The following is an 18,911-nucleotide window of genomic DNA, read 5'->3' as shown; positions in this document are numbered from 1 at the left end:
GACCACTAAGGTCTATATAAAAAAGCATCCAAGAGCACCATGACATAGGACCTTTAAGTGAGATTGCTGCAGTCGGCAGCGGAGAAACAAGCTACAATGTAAGTTAGTAAGGCGATTGTGCAGCTTCTATTTATGTTCACATGATTCACAAAGTTTTCAGTCATTTCAGCATGATGATGAATAATTTTATTCCGGTTAACATACATGAAGGCTTATTGTTGCCTATCCTATAGTCCCCATAGAATCACCCAGAAATCCAACAAAACTAAATGAACTAAAAGAAACAAAATAAAACTATGAAAAGCCGCTTTGGGTCGTCTTTTCACTTTTCCAACCATCACAACTCTAGTTTTGGTTGAAATAAACACATAATTTACCGATTTATATATATATATATATATATATATATATATATATATATATATATATACGCCATCGTTTCTGGCGGAACGGAAGCTATAGGCTATTTGTACTTGTGCACTCCGGACGACTTCCGAGTGTGCACTAGCCATGCTGAGTTCAATGACAGTAGAAGGGGGTGTGTGTGTTCTGCAGCTGTTATCGATCAGGTAGGTTCTGTCTTCTCTCTGAAACCTGTAGTCTCTCTACGCGATTCAAACCAGGCAAGTGTTAACGTGTAAAAGCTGATTCATAAGCTCAGATAAGATAGACTTTAAGCGTTAACATTTCACAGCTCATTCATGTTGTTGTCCGCTGAACGTTGTGGCTCTGGACGTGCAACGTTACCGTTAAAGTTTCAGTTTGAAGTTGTGTTCGAGCGACATTAATCCTCGACTATAACAATGATTATCATCATGTCCCAGCAGATCTGTGCACTGAGAAAAGGTTGTTTGTGTCCGCGGGCTCTTTAAAACTATCCAGAGTTGATCCGAACCAGTGTGTAACGTTACAGTACAGTACAAGGGATTTGATTGCGGTAAATACTAGAGGTTAGGACTGAGAACAAATACACAATGTGCATATAGGCACTCTGTATAAAGTACATACAGTAGTCACTCTGTATACAGTATATACAGTTGTCTGTGTACAGTATACAGTGGAAGTGCATGATGATATGTTCATGTTAAACACCGTGTATTGTAAACTGTACTATAAATACAATTATAACATTGTAATAACTTCATAATGAGAGCAAGTGGAAACATCTGGTCTTACAGATGTTTTATGTATTAACTGTGCCGTAACATTATCACATAAAGAATATATATAGTAGCCTAATAACTGTGTGTGTGTGTGCGCGCGTGCGTGTGTTAGTGTATGTGTGTGTGTGTGTGTCTGTGTGTGGGTGTGTTAGTCCTGTTATAAGGGGACCAGATTGTGTCCCCCTTATTATTCCTAGCTGTATTATTGATATTTATATTTCTAATAAACCTTACTCTGGGTTAGTCACTGAATGAATAATGAGCTTGGCTGTCAGTAAAAAAAAAAAATCGAGTTAAAGTAATTGTAATTTATTTGAATTATTCAAACGCTGCACACATAACCAAATTGTAATAATCCACTTTTTTTAAGTTAGAAAAAATGTCACAGTCACTCATCTTTTGATCGTGGCCCCATAGGATTATCATTACAATGGTAGTGGTTTTATTTTAACCAGAGAGAATAAAGCCAGTAAAGACTTCAGATCTGCTCTTTGAATGTTTTCTGCAGGCGTTTCCAGAAGGTTTTTAGTCTGACTCTGTCTCTGGACTTGAGAATACTTCCTCCCACTAGCAGACGGCGTGGCGTCAGTGTTGTCTTTGTTTCATGTTAATATTAACACAGTCATATCATTATACACATCAAGAATGCGTCTTTTCCAAGTTCAAGATGTAGTATGAATTTCGAAAGAAAATAAGAGATTCAAATAAGAAGTGACAGGCATCACCTGTCTGTTTACTGTTGGGGGTGGGGATTTATTTAAAACCCCACACTGTCAGAGTCAGTGTAATGTGAGCCTTCCTGGCTCTGTCTGTGTGGGACCAGTATCCCACACGCCTTGTCATTTCTCACCTACACATGGGGGCTGAAGAGAGTGTGTATGTGTGTATGTGTGTGTGTGTGTTCTTGTTTAACTATATTCATGGGGTCCACAAACCAGGAATACAGTATACTTGTGGGGTCTGGACAGCTTTGTGGGGCCAAAATGCTGGACCCCACAACTTTAAAGGGCTGTTTGAGGGTTAAGACTTGGTTTTAGGATTAGGGTTAGAATTAGGTTATGGTGAGGGTGAGGGTAAGGGTTAAGGTTAGGCATTTAGTTGTGATGGTTAAGATTAGGGTTAGGGGCTAGGGAAGCATTATGTCAATGACGGGTCCCCACAAAGATAGTGAAATGCACTGTGTGTGTGTGTGTGTGTGTGTGTGTGGGGGGGGGGGCTTACTAAACCTCTGCAGCTCACTTCTCATCTCTGCTGCCGGCTAGCGGCTCCATGCTACGTTAGCATGTAGCATAACACACCTGCATCCCCAAAGAGACCGTTGGTGGTGGTTTAGTTGCATTATGGGTAATGCAGGCGCCCGGTTTTGACAAGGAAGAAGATTGCTCAGAACAAAAAAAAAAAAAGACAACATATCTGGTTTTGCCGCATTGATTTTGATACTTTTTGAAACTGTCCGTTGTGTGTCCAACATTGTTTGAATGCTACGTCAGCAGAATACTCTGAAGTAGCCTTATCTTGGATGGGACTGTCTCATCCTCTGAAGGAGTCTCACAAGCTGACTTTTGATACCAAAAACTCAACCAAGCATGGGGTGCCTGTTTTTAAATATCGTTTATGAGTTAGTCTACCGGAATGGAATGAATTGTGTGTGTGCCCGGTCTCTCCAGGTATTGGGGAGCCCTCTACGGCTCTACCCTTCTGTACCATGACTGATCAGCCATGGACCACATCACTTTCCACCATGATACTGTGCTGTCAGATGTCCACATGCTGCTGCCCAACGCACGCCACCTGATGACACGCCTCAACGCTGTTGGACAGCCTGGTGCGTATCGTTCCGTCTTCAGTTTGACACCGTGTTCTCAATGTAGACAGGTTCGTAGGAAAATGCAATCATGTGAAGCACACTGAGTCTGTCAGAGACACGTCTGTCCCAATATAAAAACTCATCTTGACACTAAAGCCAACTGCGTTATGTTGTCTTCAGAAGTCGCATTTTCCCAGTGAAACTTTCATCAGTATCATGCCCGTAGTTTAAACTTATCATTTATCATAACATGTGACTAATAGTTTTGAATAGTCGATCAAAGAAAAATGAATTGGCAGCTATTTTGATCATTCATCTTTTGTAATTTGTTGAAAGAGGAGAATGGTAAGCTTGGCTGGTGTCAGCTTCTCCAATGTGAGGAGTTTCTGCTTTTCTCTGGAAATCTCTAGTAAAGATTAGATCGGGCCCAAAAAAAATAAAATAAAGCCTGACCCTACCCGAGCCCGTACACGTTGTGTCCGAGCCCGGCCCGGCCCGGCCCGGCACATTAACTGGAATTATGAGCCCGAACCCGATTTTTAAACCCGACAATTTCTTTAATACGTGGGCCGTTATAACTTATTATCAACTACAGTTCCGAGTTGTTTGAACTGCAGAATTCTGTTTAGAAGGGGTATGCTTGGAGTAAGTAACAAAAGAAGACATTGAAGGCTGACTATCATCTTTTCTGCCATGGCCAGCCTGCCTCCTGTGTCTGTTCATTGCCCCCCGTTTTTTTTTTTTTGCTGTCATAGGCGAGCAGCGTGCCGCACTTAATGCACTCGACAAAGCCGACACATATGTTGTCACTGCCCACGACTTGTTTAAAATGGTTCCATACCTCAGACTTTCCTCCAAAGTTAATTCTCCTGTTTCTCTTTTTTTTTTCTTCTTTACATCTTGTTGCACTTAAGCTACACAATAGGCCTACAGCACAGCAGGCCCGGTGTTTGATTTGGTTTGATCAGGATCCCCATTAGCTGATGCAGAACATCAGCTACTCTTCCTGGGGTCCACACCAAACATACAACATTACCACAGATAAGACATTTTCAGACAAAACGGACAAAAAAAGCTATAAAAATGAGACATTTTCAGACAAAACAGCCATATGATATAAAAATAAGAGCAGTATAGCTAGTATTATTTTTCTTGCAAATGTAAACATACATATTCCTCTTCATGTACTCTATTAAATATAATAAATACATAAGCACAGAATATAGAAAAGTGAAATCTTACAACATCTTTGTTTACATACCAATATTTCTATACATAAACAAATTACAAAATATGATTACAGTCTTAGGGCCCTTAGATGTTGCTTTACTAGTTTTTTTAAAGCTTGATTTATTGTGCTGATAAATGATGACAGATTCTGATTCGAAGGGCCACCGTACGCTGATAAACCGATTATCCATGCATCAGGATATTTTCCCGTAGGCTACGAGATTTATTTCTTCTCACGGCCATAATTAAAATAAACGGATGAATTTACTTCCATTTTAGTTTAGACACAACTTTTACTAGAGATGCAAATGCAGGGTTTGGGTTGATCATCAGTAATGTCGATGCACCAACGCTGCACTCGCAGAGCCAGCAGCATGATACGGAAAATTTATATTATTATTATTATTATACTATTCCACTGAAAGAAATCATTTCAGCATCCAAAGTATTAGTTTGATAATTTCATGATTAGAAAAGCATCCTAATCAGACATTTTTAAACTAACTACTGTGTTTGGTGAATGATTAAAGCTCATTAGATGAAGAATCATAACATCAGTATGCGGTGTGCTGGAATAAATCCAGTGTTCAATGTCACTTTTCCAATGAACGTGTTCATCTCTTCTGTAAACTTTTCCGCTCACCTTGTTTTACCTTTGTTGTGTGCATCCCTTCAGTGTTCATCTCTAAATTCAAGATCCTGTCAGACGGTGAAAAGCATGGCAACGACGTCCCGGGGCGGAGCTTAAAGGAGGCGGAGGAGGAATATGATGAACCAAGGGAAGACGGCGAACAAGACGCGAAAGTCCCACGGGGAACTGCCGGAGAGGAAGGGGAGGAAAGAGAGGAAGGGGAGGAAAGAGAGCAAAGGGAGGAAGAAGAGGAAGGCGGGGAAGGAAAGGTAGAAGCCTTTTTGGATGAGGACGGGGACCTGGACATCACACATCGGTAGGGAAACACTCTGGTTCAGTCAACAGTGTTTGAAATCATGTTTGAAATCAGTCCAGGACCAGAAGTTCACTCCTCAAGAAGAAGAAGAAGAAGAAGAAGAAGAAGAAGGAGCCATACTGTATTAATCCCTGAGGGGAAACACAATTGGTTTTCACTCTGTTCTTATATAATGATATATATATATATATATATATATATATAAAACTCATCTCATAATACATTCATTGCAAACACTCACACACACACACACACACACACACACATACACCCACGCACCAAATACATCTCACCCATCATTCATAGCAAACACTCTCTCATCTTTCCTGCAAGCACGTCCTAACCATAACATAAAAACACAACATGCTCACACTAAGTGGATAAGAAATATTCTAATGTGGATGAAGTGCTGAGTAACAGTGCAAACTGCATCATTAAAAAAGTTTAGCTTCAGGTGAACCGGCACCGCTCCAGCTGCCAGACCCTCGGCGTCCCAAGCCAAGTCCCCCAGGGCTCAGCTGCCCCATGTCTATACGTCCACTCTGTAACATGTAAAACATGATTTGGTTATTGGTTCATTATTTGAATGAAGAAGGTGTGCATTCAGCGATGAATGGCCTTCTCAGTCCCAGACTGAGTATCTCCTGTGCAGTCTGCCTCGGTCCAGAGCTCCAGTTAATCCAACTCATGATGTCCTCTGCTTCTGCTACAGTATACTGGCACCTGGCTGGAGGATTGGCGCCACCTACTGCCTATCCCATAATATGGCATTCGTGTTTGTTTAATGTGTCAGTTTGAGGAAGGTTACAGTCTCTTCATCGCTCCACATTGATCCGGTTTCGTCTTCTGTTGCCATTCAGGGCCCTATTTTAACGATCTAAGCGCACGGCGTGAAGCGCCTGGCGCAGGTGCGTTTAGGGCGTGTCCAAATCCACTTTTGCTAGTTAAAAGGGTCCGTGCGCCAGGCGCATGGTTCAAAAGGGTTGTACTTAGTGTCTTAAAACTCCAATTCAGATAGTGAAAACACTCTGGGTGGTAAATGTAATACTGACATCTTCAGTCTAACGTATTTGTTTGTGTATTCTGAACTCCATTCATTTGCAGCTACCATTAGAAACATACTGTACTTTAGGGTGTTAATAAAAATGATTCTGTTTTTCTTCAAGATTTATATTAATTATGTCTACATCTCTGAATGTCTGAATACCATTTTTCAGTTGATTATTCCTACATTAACTATGGATGCACCCAAATGACGATCCTACTGGTTGCTACTGTATGCCACCTGAGACCAAAGAACAGTGTTGAAGCGTCTCAGACATGTTCAGGTTAGAGCGCGGATCGGGCCTCATTTTTCTGTCCGAGCCCGGCCCGCGTCCGACATTTTCACAGAGGTTATGCTGAGTGAAAAATGCTAGTTACAGCTTTGAGTGATGTATTGGTGTCTTCCAAAGATGCTTTTCATGCTATTCTTCTGACTCCCCAGGCCCAGGAAACCCCCTAAGGAGACTAGTGGCCGAGACTTGGTCTGTCCCATCATTATCCAACAGTCCAACCCTGTACTGGAAGAAGAAGAGGACAATACGGAGGATGAAGATGATAAATCCTTCAACGACATTATAAAGATTGGTAAGAACCTACATTTAAATAATTTTTTTTTTTTTTATTATACTTTCAGATGTGAAAGTGAATCTGTGTTTTGTGAATTTTGGTCATTGCCCTTTGATGTGTGATGCAGGCCTGTTTTAGCCTACCTCAGTCCACGGTAACTCCATTAAAATTCCTCTGCTGAGCCCCTGCAGACTTGAGCCGTGCACCCCAATAATGATTCCAGGGTTAGGGTTATAGCTCCTGTTAGGATCTGACACTATATATAAAGTTGAATTGAATATAATAAGGAGTTTTGATGCATGAATCCAATCCATTTGCAGAGCACACTATGGCCACAACCCTGGAGGACGTTGGCAAACAGGTCAGTCAAATTTAATCACCTCAATTTTTTGTCTGTTGCTCCTCCACTCAATGTTTAGCCCCCCCCACCCACCCCCCCTAAAAAAAAAAAAAAAAAAAAATCAATGTTTTGATGTAAAAGACAGGCAAGATATGGAGCAGGAAACAGAAAATGTTCGGTTACACTTTACTTGAAGACATCAACATAAGAGTGACATGACACTGTCATGAACGTGTCATAAACATTGTAAACGCGACATAAACGTTACAACAATGGCCGACTAATGCCTAGGGAAAAACTAGGGCGTGGTGGTTGGCGGTTGATGTTAAAGAATCCTGTATATCCTGCTCCTCTCAGGTGTGGCGAGGGGCATTTCTCATGGCTGACTTCATCCTCTCTGAGCCGCTCATGTTCAGAGGAGCTACAGTCTTAGAGCTGGGCGCGGGTACAGGCTTAACCAGCATCGTCATGGCAACCATAGCCAAAACGGTCTACTGCACTGATGTGGGAGAAGACCTTCTAGGCATGTGCAAGAGAAATGTAACATTGAATAGACACATGATTGAGCCTGCAGGTGAGATCACAATGACATATACTCTTTCTTTTTTTTCCTCATTTCCTTTCTCAATTCTTTCCAATTCCTGCTAATACCATGGCCAACGTCGCTGTACCTAGTAGATCTGGAATTACATCTCATTGAGTTTTACTAGGAGATCGTAATGTCTGGGGAACGTAACTCATTCTCCCCCCCCCCCCAAACTGACAGACTGTATTATATCTGGTAAATCTGTAAGAAACCAAACAAAATTGAGAGCAATACAACTTTCGACTATAGACACCATTGTCCCCAAGAGGAAATTTACTGTACAGTATGGGTACAAACATAGACATAGATACAACAGAATGACATGAATGACACAGACAGATAACACAGACAAAGTGGCACTGATGGCTTTTGTTTCTGGCTGCTATAGCAAAAAGCTCTCCGGTCTCTTGGCTTCACTCCCGTCGACTATCAGGAGAATAATAGTCCACGACGGCACCATTGACACCGTGCGTCAGTAATCCCACCTAACAGGAGCCAACTTTATCCACCTTCTTGACCTGCTCAAAAGTAGTTAAAAGGCTTTTTATCTCGGGTCTAATGCTGCGTTCCAGACACAATTTTCAGCCCGTACGTTACGACTTCAAATCACGACTCACAACTTGGTAGCGTTCCAGGCAAAGTCACCACAAACCCTTCTAGCTAACGTTAGCTAGCGGCTACCTAACGTTGACGTTAGCTAGCACTAGCTGATACTAGCGATTTCTAGTCCGCGACATATTTTGGGCTTCATTTAATAAACATAACCTGTAGTAGTACACAATTGTATGTGTATTGTTTTGATTATGTGATGTGCGGAATTACTTTATGTTGCCTATTTATGTATAATTTTTTCTATTTCTCACTGTTAATTACCGGCGTCTGTACAGCATCAACAGGGGTCGACATTGTTGTTTATGTGTGTGCGACGTCAAAAACTGTAACTGGGAGTACAACCATCTGGTACAAGTTCACGAGTAGTAAGTTACGGGTTTGACTGCCGTTCCAGGGCACTTTCACCGGTAGAAGGTTGTGAAAACACGAGTTATGGGTTGCCTGGAACGCAGCATAATTCCCACACTAGAGGTTATATAATATACAGGAAGTTGGGCATTGTAGCAGGATCCTCAGCCTCACACCTGGCTCAGTCTATCTGCAGTACCCACCACATCTGTTTTATTGAAAATTGTATTGACAATTTTAACTTATTCTGGGATTGTTACATTATTATTACATGTCATTTAGCTGACGCTTTTATCCAAAGTGACTTACAATTGCTATATATGTCAGAGGTTGCACGCCTCTGGAGCAACTAGGGGTTAAGTGTCTTGCTCAGGGACACGTTGGTTGATGTATCGCAGAGGGAATCAAACCCGGGTCTCCCACACCCACTCCATCACCACCCCCCAACGATTGTCCTTCTATGTTTTCAAGAGACGATTTTCACCCAAACTAGTAAGGTAATCACATGCTTGTGGCTAACTTGCAGCCCGTTGTACTGCGTTTGTGTTTTAGGGATAAAACATGAGGTACTACTTTTTGCTACAAAGAAAGTCATAAAAAAAAAAAGCTGAATATTGGGCGATAACTGAACTGTCAGGTGTGTGTAGAGGTGTGTTTGGTTATACAGTAACAGGCACACAGCACTGTGGAGATAGGTCTGCCAACGCGAGACTAATGAAGGTACATTAAAGTACGACGTGGCTAACCCCTGTGGCGCGCCCTTCTCAGAGGTGGCTGATTGCAGCCACACTCAACAGTTGACTTTAGCTATGCTGCTAACCGCTAACATTAACAATGTCATTTCGTGGCATTATGTCGGTAAGCACCTTTTAAAGATTAGCCTTAACATTAACGTTGTTCAAACAGCACAACAACAACAATGTTAGTCAGCAGACGATACTAAGCTACTAAGACATTAACAATGTGGCACCTTCCCACAGACGCGTAGGTGCCTGGCTTAGAACATAACCGCCATGACACTCAGAAAAACACTTGATTCATTGCTTTTTGTCAGCACTCCCTCTTTCATTTACTCTCTAGCTCGTACGACCACGGCACTCTCTCGCTCTCTCATTGGCTGTTGAGCCGGGGGGAGGGGCCAACTTTAAACACTCTGAGTTTACAGTAACAGTAAGCAACACTCACTACATATTATGCCTTTAAAAATTCTTTTATTTTAAAGTGTTTGGATATTTAATATCTTGCTTGGCGTTACTAGCATTATCATCCATCCTTGGCCATTTTATATATTTTGAACTTTATTTTATCCTCTGGTGTTTTATGTTTTTATTATCCCTCTGTTTTTTTGTATTTTATTTTACATGTTGTGATTCTTTGTTCTTAGTTTTTATCTTTTTTTCTGATAAGACCTTGTAGCCTAGAAAAGTGCTGTATAAATGAAGTTTATTATAATAACAATAATAATAATAATAATAATAATAATAATTATTATTATTATTATCTGACCTAATACTGTCTTTTCTGACAATCAGGTGGTGATGTCAGAGTGAGACAGTTGGATTGGCTCCAGCATGACCTTTGTACAGGTAACACACTTCTTTTTCAACTTTTCACTTCTTCATTTTGCCGATGAGATCACTATATAGTCCTCAACGTAGATGTCCCCATTTACTAAGAGGGATTAGTGAGTGATTTCAGCCACAAACCCATTTCCAAGTGGCCACCATACATATGGAGGTTGTATGGAGCATTAGTGAATGATTCCCAGATCTCTCTCTTATCAAATAAGATGTGTGTCTTCATCCAGCTGCTTTCCAATCATAGATATGTAATTTAATATAGCAACTCATTTATGGTTGTATTATAAAATGTGTCTGCTTCCATGAGCAGAATAAAAACAACTTGAAAGGTCATCTTTTAAAGGTGCAGTGGGTAAGACTTATAAAACTAACTGTCGGTCATATTTGCTGAAACTGACCCCATGTTCCAGTAGAACTACATTGAACCGACGAACGCAGACTGCGTTCATCAGTACTACGCTCTTAAAGCACCAGACAAGAATAAACAAAACTCGTACCACTATTGCTATTGAAAAAAGAAGAAGCTTTGAGTTAAGATGAGATAAGATAAGATAAGCCTTTATTGTCTCCTATAGGAGAAATTCGTCTTGGGCATTACAAAAAACGAAATGGCGACACATCGCCCATAAACACACAATAAACATACAGTTAACCTACATAGAAACGTAATCATACATTATCTCATCCAATGCTTCAATGAACATCTAATACACCTCACACAATGACCATTGAGCAATGTGTGTTTACTTTATAAGATACTGCATGGTTCAGCTCCCCCACCCCTTACTTTTTTAGTAAGTTTAAAACTAAAAGTAGTTCATTTAGGTTAGCAAATAGATGCAGGAACTTAACCTAAGTATTTCAGGGATGAGGGGTCATCATTCGTTGTCCATCATGGTCCCAACAAAAGAGGGAAAGAAAGTAAGGGTGTACTGCATGTATCACTTTTTTTTTTTATGTTGACACAATGTTTCCTTCTTATTGTACAAATGAGCATGACAAAAGGATTTCTTGAGAATAAAAACAAAACATGGAATGACACTATCTTCGTAGCCTAAGGCTGTACAAAGTAGTAGAGCCTGCCTCTAATTGTGTAATGTAAATTAATTATGTTACGACCACTTTTGTGAGCTAATACTATTTATTTTTACTTCATATTAATGTATTTCATTCTTAATTATAATCCATAATCTTCCAGTCCTGATCTGATCTGAGTCCTTTAATATTGGGTCAAATCTGATACTTACTATGCAGTATATGTACCTATCAGCAGAAGTTTTCCAATGTTGAGTAATTGTATCCGACACATTGAAACAACTACTGCTCACTGACTTTTACACCTTATTTTTTTCAAAAACCAACCATTGTCTGACCATGGAAAATGTCTCTCTTGTCTAATCTTTGTAGATGATGACGTGGAATTTAGGTGGACGGAGGAGGAAGTAGCAGATATGTACAACAACACTAATATCATCATTGCTGCTGATGGTAGGTTATTTGGCTTGATTAAAATTAAAATATGCAGCACAACTCTTCTCCAGTACACCATGCTTTGTTCAAAAAGTTATCGAGCTGAAACAGAACCATGGAAATAAATGATGCAAAAGTTTAGCACTGTGATTTATTGAGGCCTGAAGTGATTTTTCAATCATTCTATTCCCATGACAGGCATGGGGAAATGATACCAAGATTGCATTGAATGGCGTGTGGTCAGGAGATTATCATTGGTCAAAATAAAGTTCATCTTCTGTCACGGGCACTTTTATAAAATATATGGAATATTGAAGAAATTACGCTCTATGAGTTATTGCAGTGCAAGTTTAAAAACTCTCCGGGAACCATCACCTTATCGTGGTGGAGAGGTTTGTGTGTCCCTATGAACCTGAGGGCTGTGTTGTTTGGAGCCTGGTGCTCCTGGTAGGGTCTCCCATGGCAAATAGGTCTCAGGCGAGGGGCCAGACTAAGAATGATTCAAAAAGCCTTACAAATCATCGAGGAAGAGCAGTTATCCTGCCCGGAGGAAGCCTGGGGCCCCCGTCTGGAGCCAGGCCCAGATGGAGGGCTCGGGCCTGGTAGTCAGGTTTGCCACAGAGCTTGGCCGGGCTCAGCCCGAAGAAGCTACATACCCCCCCCCCCGCGCCGGGTGGGTGGGTGTGGTGGGTATGTTGGAGTTCACCAGTCCCCTAATACTGTATCTGAAGTCTCTTTTATATAGGCCTTAGTGGTCCCCTAATACTGTATCTGAAGTCTCTTTTATATAGACCTTAGTGGTCCCCTAATACTGTATCTGAAGTCTCTTTTATATAGACCTTAGTGGTCCCCTAATAATGTATCTGAAGTCTCTTTTATATAGACCTTAGTGGTCCCCTAATACTGTATCTGAAGTCTCTTTTATATAGACCTTAGTGGTCCCCTAATACTGTATCTGAAGTCTCTTTTATATAGACCTTAGTGGTCCCCTAATACTGTATCTGAGTCCACCAGGTGGACGAGAGGGTGGCCTTCCTACGCCTGCGGGTTGTGGGGGAAAAAACTCTGATTGTTGTTTGTCCATATGCACCAAACAGCAGTTTGGAGTATTTGGGCCTTCTTGGAGACCCTGAATGGAGTTCTGCATAGGGCTACAGTAGCGGACACCATAGTTCTGCTGGGAGACTTTAACGCACGCGTGGGCAATGATGTAGACAACTGGAGAGGCGTGATTGGGAGGCATGGCCTCCCTGATCTAACCATGTTTGAACATAGGCACCCTAGGCCCTGGCGTCTGAGGTGAAACAGTCTCTGACTTGCCTTTTCACCACTGAGTCAGTATGCAGCGCCCAGATCAGACTCTTGTTGAAGCTGTCCACCCTCTGCACTGAGGACATGTTTATAGTAAGGGAGGTGTAGTTCCTTCCCTGCTTCTTCCTAAAGCCCACTATCACCTCTTTAGTTTTGCGGACATTCAGGAGTAGAGCTGGGCAATATATCAATATTATATCAATATCGTGATATGAGACTAGATATCGTCTTAGATTTTGGATATCGTAATATATGTGTTGTCTTTTCCTGGTTTTAAAGGCCTCATTATATCCATGCTACTGATGATTATTTATAAAAAAATCTCATTGTGTAAATATTTTTGTAAAAGCACTAATAGTCAACACAATATTGCTGCGGTATCGATATCGAAGTATTTGGTAAAAAAATATCGTGATATTTGATTTTCTCCATATCGCCCAGCCCTATTCAGGAGTAGGTTGTTGTCCTGACACCAGCAAGTCATGTCCTACTTCTTTCAGGTAGTCCTTTTTATTGGTGTCTTTGTCAGGCCCACCACAGCTGTGTCGTCAGCAAACGTCCTAAAACACTGCCCTGGGGTGCTCCGGTGTGTTAGGGATGAGGTAGGTATTCTTGAGGAAGAGGCGTGTCTACCCACCCTACCACCTGTGGTCTGCCTGTCAGGAAGTCAAGGATCCACATGCACAGCCCGGTGAGGGGTTTAATCCCAGGTCCTTGAGCTTTGCAATTAGGCTCGAGGGATCAATGGTGCTCAACGCTGAGCTGTAGTAACTTAACAGTTATGCAGCACCTGCCACCCAAAATGTCTGTGCTGTCCCGACTGTGGCGACGAAAAGGGGGGTGTTTTTGTAATAAACAACAGCAAAAACCCATCTATTTGGTTTTGCAAATGCTATTCATCATTATGGCACTATAGACTTCTGCAGAAAAAGGTATATAGTTGTTAAAGGTAGCACATGTAATGTAACGTTACCTCACAACTCTCTGCATGGAGAAACACATTGAGAAAGAAAATAATATACCCTGTTAAAAGTAATGCGTATTGCAGCTCTAACTTGAGCCTTTAAAGCTGCATAATGAATCACAGAGCTATACACTATACGCACATACACAGAAGGGCAAATAAGCAGAATTAATATTTCCTTTTGTTTTTTTTGTAACCAGTTTGCTATGATGATGATCTGACGGATGGCTTTTTCCGAACACTGTATCGACTCTGCAGTAACTTTCCGCACACCTGCACGGTCTTCATCTCCATAGAGAAAAGGTAAGGACAATTCCATCTGTATCTTTAAGCATGTTCCTGGTAGCCATGGTTTTGCAGAAACATCAATTCTGATGTTCTGTATAGTGAGTGAACCGCTTGTGGAACGTCAGAAATCATCTGCAGTTTCTAATCAGAGTGAGGCAGTGTGCATTATTTTGCGCATGGATGGCACAGCAGACGTGACAAAAGTGCTTCGTATGATGTGTTGCATTTTAATGGCCAAGTGTGGCCAATGGCTAAGTGTAAACACAAGAAATGTGACTCCGGCTTTTTTTTCTTTCTCAAAGTACACAGAAATAGACATACGGCTTAAGGGCCCTATCTTGCACCCGACGCAGGCTGACGCAAAGCCCGACGCAAGTGTCTTAAGTGGTTTAAGACCGTCCAGCGCCCACGTCGTTTAAATAGCAAATGCACCTGCGCCCATGGGCATGCTGGTCTTACAGGGAGGTGTGTTCAGGTGCATTCTGGGCGTATTGCGATCTTGAGGCAGCGGGAAGTGATCGCGCCATTGACCAACAAAAACCTGGTCTGAAGTCAATAGCACAGCATTTCATTGTTATTTTAACAGCGCATTAGTAAAATGCGCCTAGGCTCGTGCACAGCGCGCACACACTATGCTTGTTACACACACACAGGGAAGCGCAGCAGCACACACACATGCAAAAGATTACACATAAAAATATTACGGTGAAAATCCGCCATCACAATAGCAATGCGCCAAGGTCCAAACGCGCCTGACTTTTAAAGGGAATGGGAGATGACCCTCTGATTGGTTTATTGCATGTTACGGCCAAAACACACCTATGAGTTAATGAAGACACCAAGTACCACCCTTTTGAACCATGCGCCATTACCATTCGATAACTCGCGCACTAACTAGTTCCACGCTCAAGCAGTAATTTGGTTTCCTGTTGTCTTACAAGGATGAACTTCACCCTGCGACACATGGATGTTTCCTGCGATGCCTACAACCATTTCCGACACTGTCTGTCCCAGCTCCAGGACCTGGAGGATGGACGATGCAGCTTCAGAGTGCAACAGCTCCCATCCACCTGCGCACAGTTCCTTCTGTATGAACGCATAGAGCAACTGGTAAGGAAAACCCTCACACACATCAAACACTTTTAATCTAAAACAATCTTAAAGGTCCCATGGCATGAAAATGTCACTTTATGAGGTTTTTTAACATTAATATGAGTTCCCCCAGCCTGCCTATGGTCCCCCAGTGGCTAGAAATAGCGATAGGTGTCAACCGAGCCCTGGGTATCCTGCTCTGCCTTTGAGAAAATGAAAGCTCAGATGGGCCGATCTGGAATCTTCCCTTTATGACGTCATAAGGGGAAAGGTTACCTCCCCTTTCTCTGCTTTGCTCGCCACCCACAGCTGCCCAAAGAATTTGGCCTGCCCATGCGGAAATAGAGCTACAACCGTGGCCGCAAGCTGGTCAAGGCCACACCCCCACCCTTCACCTTGACCCCCCCCCTCTCCTCCTCAATAGCATTTAAAGCTACAGACACAGAAATGGCACATCCTAAGTAAAGCTCATTGTGGGACTGGCTCTAGTGGCTGTAATTCTGCACCAAGGCTGAATTTCGGGAAAGAGACTTCAGATACAGTATTAGGGGACCACTAAGGTCTATATAAAAGAGACTTCAGATACAGTATTAGGGGACCACTAAGGCCTATATAAAAGAGACTTCAGATACAGTATTAGGGGACCACTAAGGCCTATATAAAAGAGACTTCAGATACAGTATTAGGGGACCACTAAGGTCTATATAAAAGAGACTTCAGATACAGTATTAGGGGACCACTAAGGTCTATATAAAAGAGACTTCAGATACAGTATTAGAGGACCACTAAGGTCTATATAAAAGAGACTTCAGATACAGTATTAGGGGACCACTAAGGTCTATATAAAAGAGACTTCAGATACAGTATTAGAGGACCACTAAGGTCTATATAAAAGAGACTTCAGATACAGTATTAGAGGACCACTAAGGTCTATATAAAAGAGACTTCAGATACAGTATTAGAGGGACCACTAAGGTCTATATAAAAGAGACTTCAGATACAGTATTAGGGGACCACTAAGGCCTATATAAAAGAGACTTCAGATACAGTATTAGGGGACCACTAAGGCCTATATAAAAGAGACTTCAGATACAGTATTAGGGGACCACTAAGGTCTATATAAAAGAGACTTCAGATACAGTATTAGAGGACCACTAAGGTCTATATAAAAGAGACTTCAGATACAGTATTAGAGGACCACTAAGGCCTATATAAAAGAGACTTCAGATACAGTATTAGGGGACCACTAAGGTCTATATAAAAGAGACTTCAGATACAGTATTAGGGGACCCCTGAGGCCTATATAAAAGAATCCAAAAAGAAGCACGTCATAGGACCTTTAATTTATCGGGACACAGTACAGATGACCTGCGCATTAGTAATGCGTCCAAACGCATTCTGCGAAGACAGACGTAGGACTGAAGCTGCTGCTCTGCTAACGCGATTCTTTCATGGCACAGCCTGTGTGCACATTGTGTTACATTTTGCGATTTAAACACGGAAAGCGCAAGTACAAGGCAATCCGTTACCAATCTTTCATTTATTTTATTTTTTTTTCAGGAGCTGTGGAAGGTAACCGCCACTCCACTTCCATTGGAACCAAGTGTCTGATTCGGAGCCGTTTTTATCTTGACCTGGACTGACGTCTGAGCAGTGCAAACGCTGAACTCTCCCGAGAAGAGACACCAGCTCCTACATAAGCCAGACAGACACAGGCTATTTATTTGACATAACGAGTTCATCAGAGAGTTTTAAAAATGTTTTTGAACCTGATTCATGCATTCTGACATGACCAACTAGTTTTGTAGTTATTTAAAAGTAATAGACAGGTAGTGGAATATCAAATAAAGTGGTAAACCGGACAAAGCGTTTTACTATTTTTCCTCTCATTCACCCGTTCACACACCCATTCATCCCCTGACGGGGGCAGAGCCGCCATGCAAGGCGCTGCCTGCCACGGGGGGGGCAACTTGGGGTTCAGTGTCTTGCTCAAGGACAAGGAACCGCCAACCTTTTGATTAAAGGGCGAGCCGTTCTACCTTCTGAGCCGCAGACGCCCCAAGTAGAGGTGTGTGTGTGTGTGTGTGTGTGTGTGTGTGTGTAGATGTTTGTATGTCTGATAAGAAACAAGGTCAAATAAAATATTGCTGTACATCAATGTGCTTGTAATTTTTATTCCGGCTGCAAACATCGCACGGCACTCTTGGCGAGGGTCCAGAGGGACCGGATTTTTAATATTAATAAATTGTGATGCTAATCAATGCTTATTTTAGAAAAATGTAAGAAAAAAAAAATCACATAAAAACAGCATTAAAGAAAAGAATAGTTCTCTCAGAAAACTCTAACCTGAATTTGGACAATTTAAGAGAATATAAAAAAGAAAAAAAAAAACCTTAAAGTGCTCATATTATGCATATTTTCAGGTTCATAATTGTATTTAGAGGTTATATCAGAATAGGTTTACGTGGTTTAATTTTCAAAAAACACCATATTTTTGTTGTACTGCACATTGCTGCAGCTCCTCTTTTCACCCTGTGTGTTGAGCTCTCTGTTTTAGCTACAGAGTGAGACATCTCACTTCTGTACTATCTTTGTTGGAAGTCGCACTAGTAGCAGGTACTGCGCAGTCCGTCCCCTTCCTCTTTCTTTGTGTTGGCGTTCTAACCTCTGGTGGATTTGTGAGGACTATGGTTAACTGCTCCTCAGATCTCTGCAGGGTAAATCCAGACAGCTAGCTAGACTATCTGTCCAATCGAAGTTTTCCGTCGCACGACTAAAACAACTTTTGAATGTACACACGTTCCACCAAAACAAGTTCCTTCCCGAGGCTTAGCACCGCCCGAGACGATTGTGATTGGTTTAAAGAAATGCCAATAAACCAGAGAACGTTTTTCTCGTATTCTGTTAAAGGCTTTGGATGGGACATTTATAAGAAAGTGAATAAATACATATCTAATTTAATTTACAGCACAGCCCATAGCAGTTATTATTAGCAGCAGCATTTCTCCCTGGATATTTCCTCAAGCCAAGCTAAATCTTCCAAATCTTTTTTTCAGATGGATCAAAGCATTTTAATGAAACTGTATGAGTGGGCATTTCAATCAGGAGAGACTTCGTTGCAGATATGCAAAGATTTATTGTACGTATCATGCATGATATGAAATGTACAGTCTTTGGAGATTAGACTCCATCGTTATGAAATTATATTTTTAGAGGGGTGGAAGCCAGAAGATGGAGTCTAGACACTGATGGTGGTGTGAGGAGCCTGAAGACTGAGCCGAGGAGCTGACGGCAGTGCCTGCCGGAGGAGGAACCAGGAGCCGTGGGTGATGAAGACCGGAGGAGCAAGGGGAGGAAGAGGGTTGTGCTCTTAGCCTGAAATGACACTGAGCAGCAGGTTTAAAACAGAGATGTCATGCTGTGAAAGGCCGCTTCCAGAATCTGAAAAAAGGAATGTAAGAGAATATCAAACAGGTTCGGTGCAGATCTGACAGCATTAGTCATCTGTCTAACTGTTAAAGTAGTGATATGTAATGTATAAAGTAGTGATGTATAAAGTAGT

At 41.7% G+C, this 18,911-nt stretch overlaps 1 protein-coding gene across 1 annotated transcript; it reads left to right on the top strand.

Moving 5' to 3' along the window:
- The first annotated feature begins 483 nt into the window (after window positions 1-483).
- Window positions 484-17,215, top strand: mettl22 (methyltransferase 22, Kin17 lysine). The gene is made up of 11 exons (XM_078268838.1): window positions 484-569; window positions 2,831-2,988; window positions 4,877-5,147; window positions 6,634-6,776; window positions 7,079-7,119; window positions 7,456-7,672; window positions 10,177-10,230; window positions 11,632-11,712; window positions 14,170-14,272; window positions 15,199-15,367; window positions 16,910-17,215. Exons 2-11 carry the CDS (start codon window positions 2,883-2,885, stop codon window positions 16,958-16,960), a joined length of 1,236 nt encoding a protein of 411 aa, XP_078124964.1. The 5' UTR covers window positions 484-569; window positions 2,831-2,882; the 3' UTR covers window positions 16,961-17,215.
- Window positions 17,216-18,911: the final 1,696 nt, after the last annotated feature.

Source organism: Sander vitreus, chromosome 15 (assembly GCF_031162955.1).
Source record: "Sander vitreus isolate 19-12246 chromosome 15, sanVit1, whole genome shotgun sequence".
Lineage (NCBI taxonomy): Eukaryota > Metazoa > Chordata > Actinopteri > Perciformes > Percidae > Sander > Sander vitreus.
This window is presented reverse-complemented; position numbering and strand designations above follow the sequence as displayed.

Bases quoted from the DNA above. Each gene is read 5' to 3' on its own strand.
- mettl22 (XM_078268838.1), top strand. From the start codon at position 2,883: ATGGACCACATCACTTTCCACCATGATACTGTGCTGTCAGATGTCCAC. The intron at 7,120-7,455 runs GTCAGTCAAATT...TGCTCCTCTCAG, and splicing joins TGGAGGACGTTGGCAAACAG to GTGTGGCGAGGGGCATTTCT. The intron at 14,273-15,198 runs GTAAGGACAATT...TTGTCTTACAAG, and splicing joins TTCATCTCCATAGAGAAAAG to GATGAACTTCACCCTGCGAC.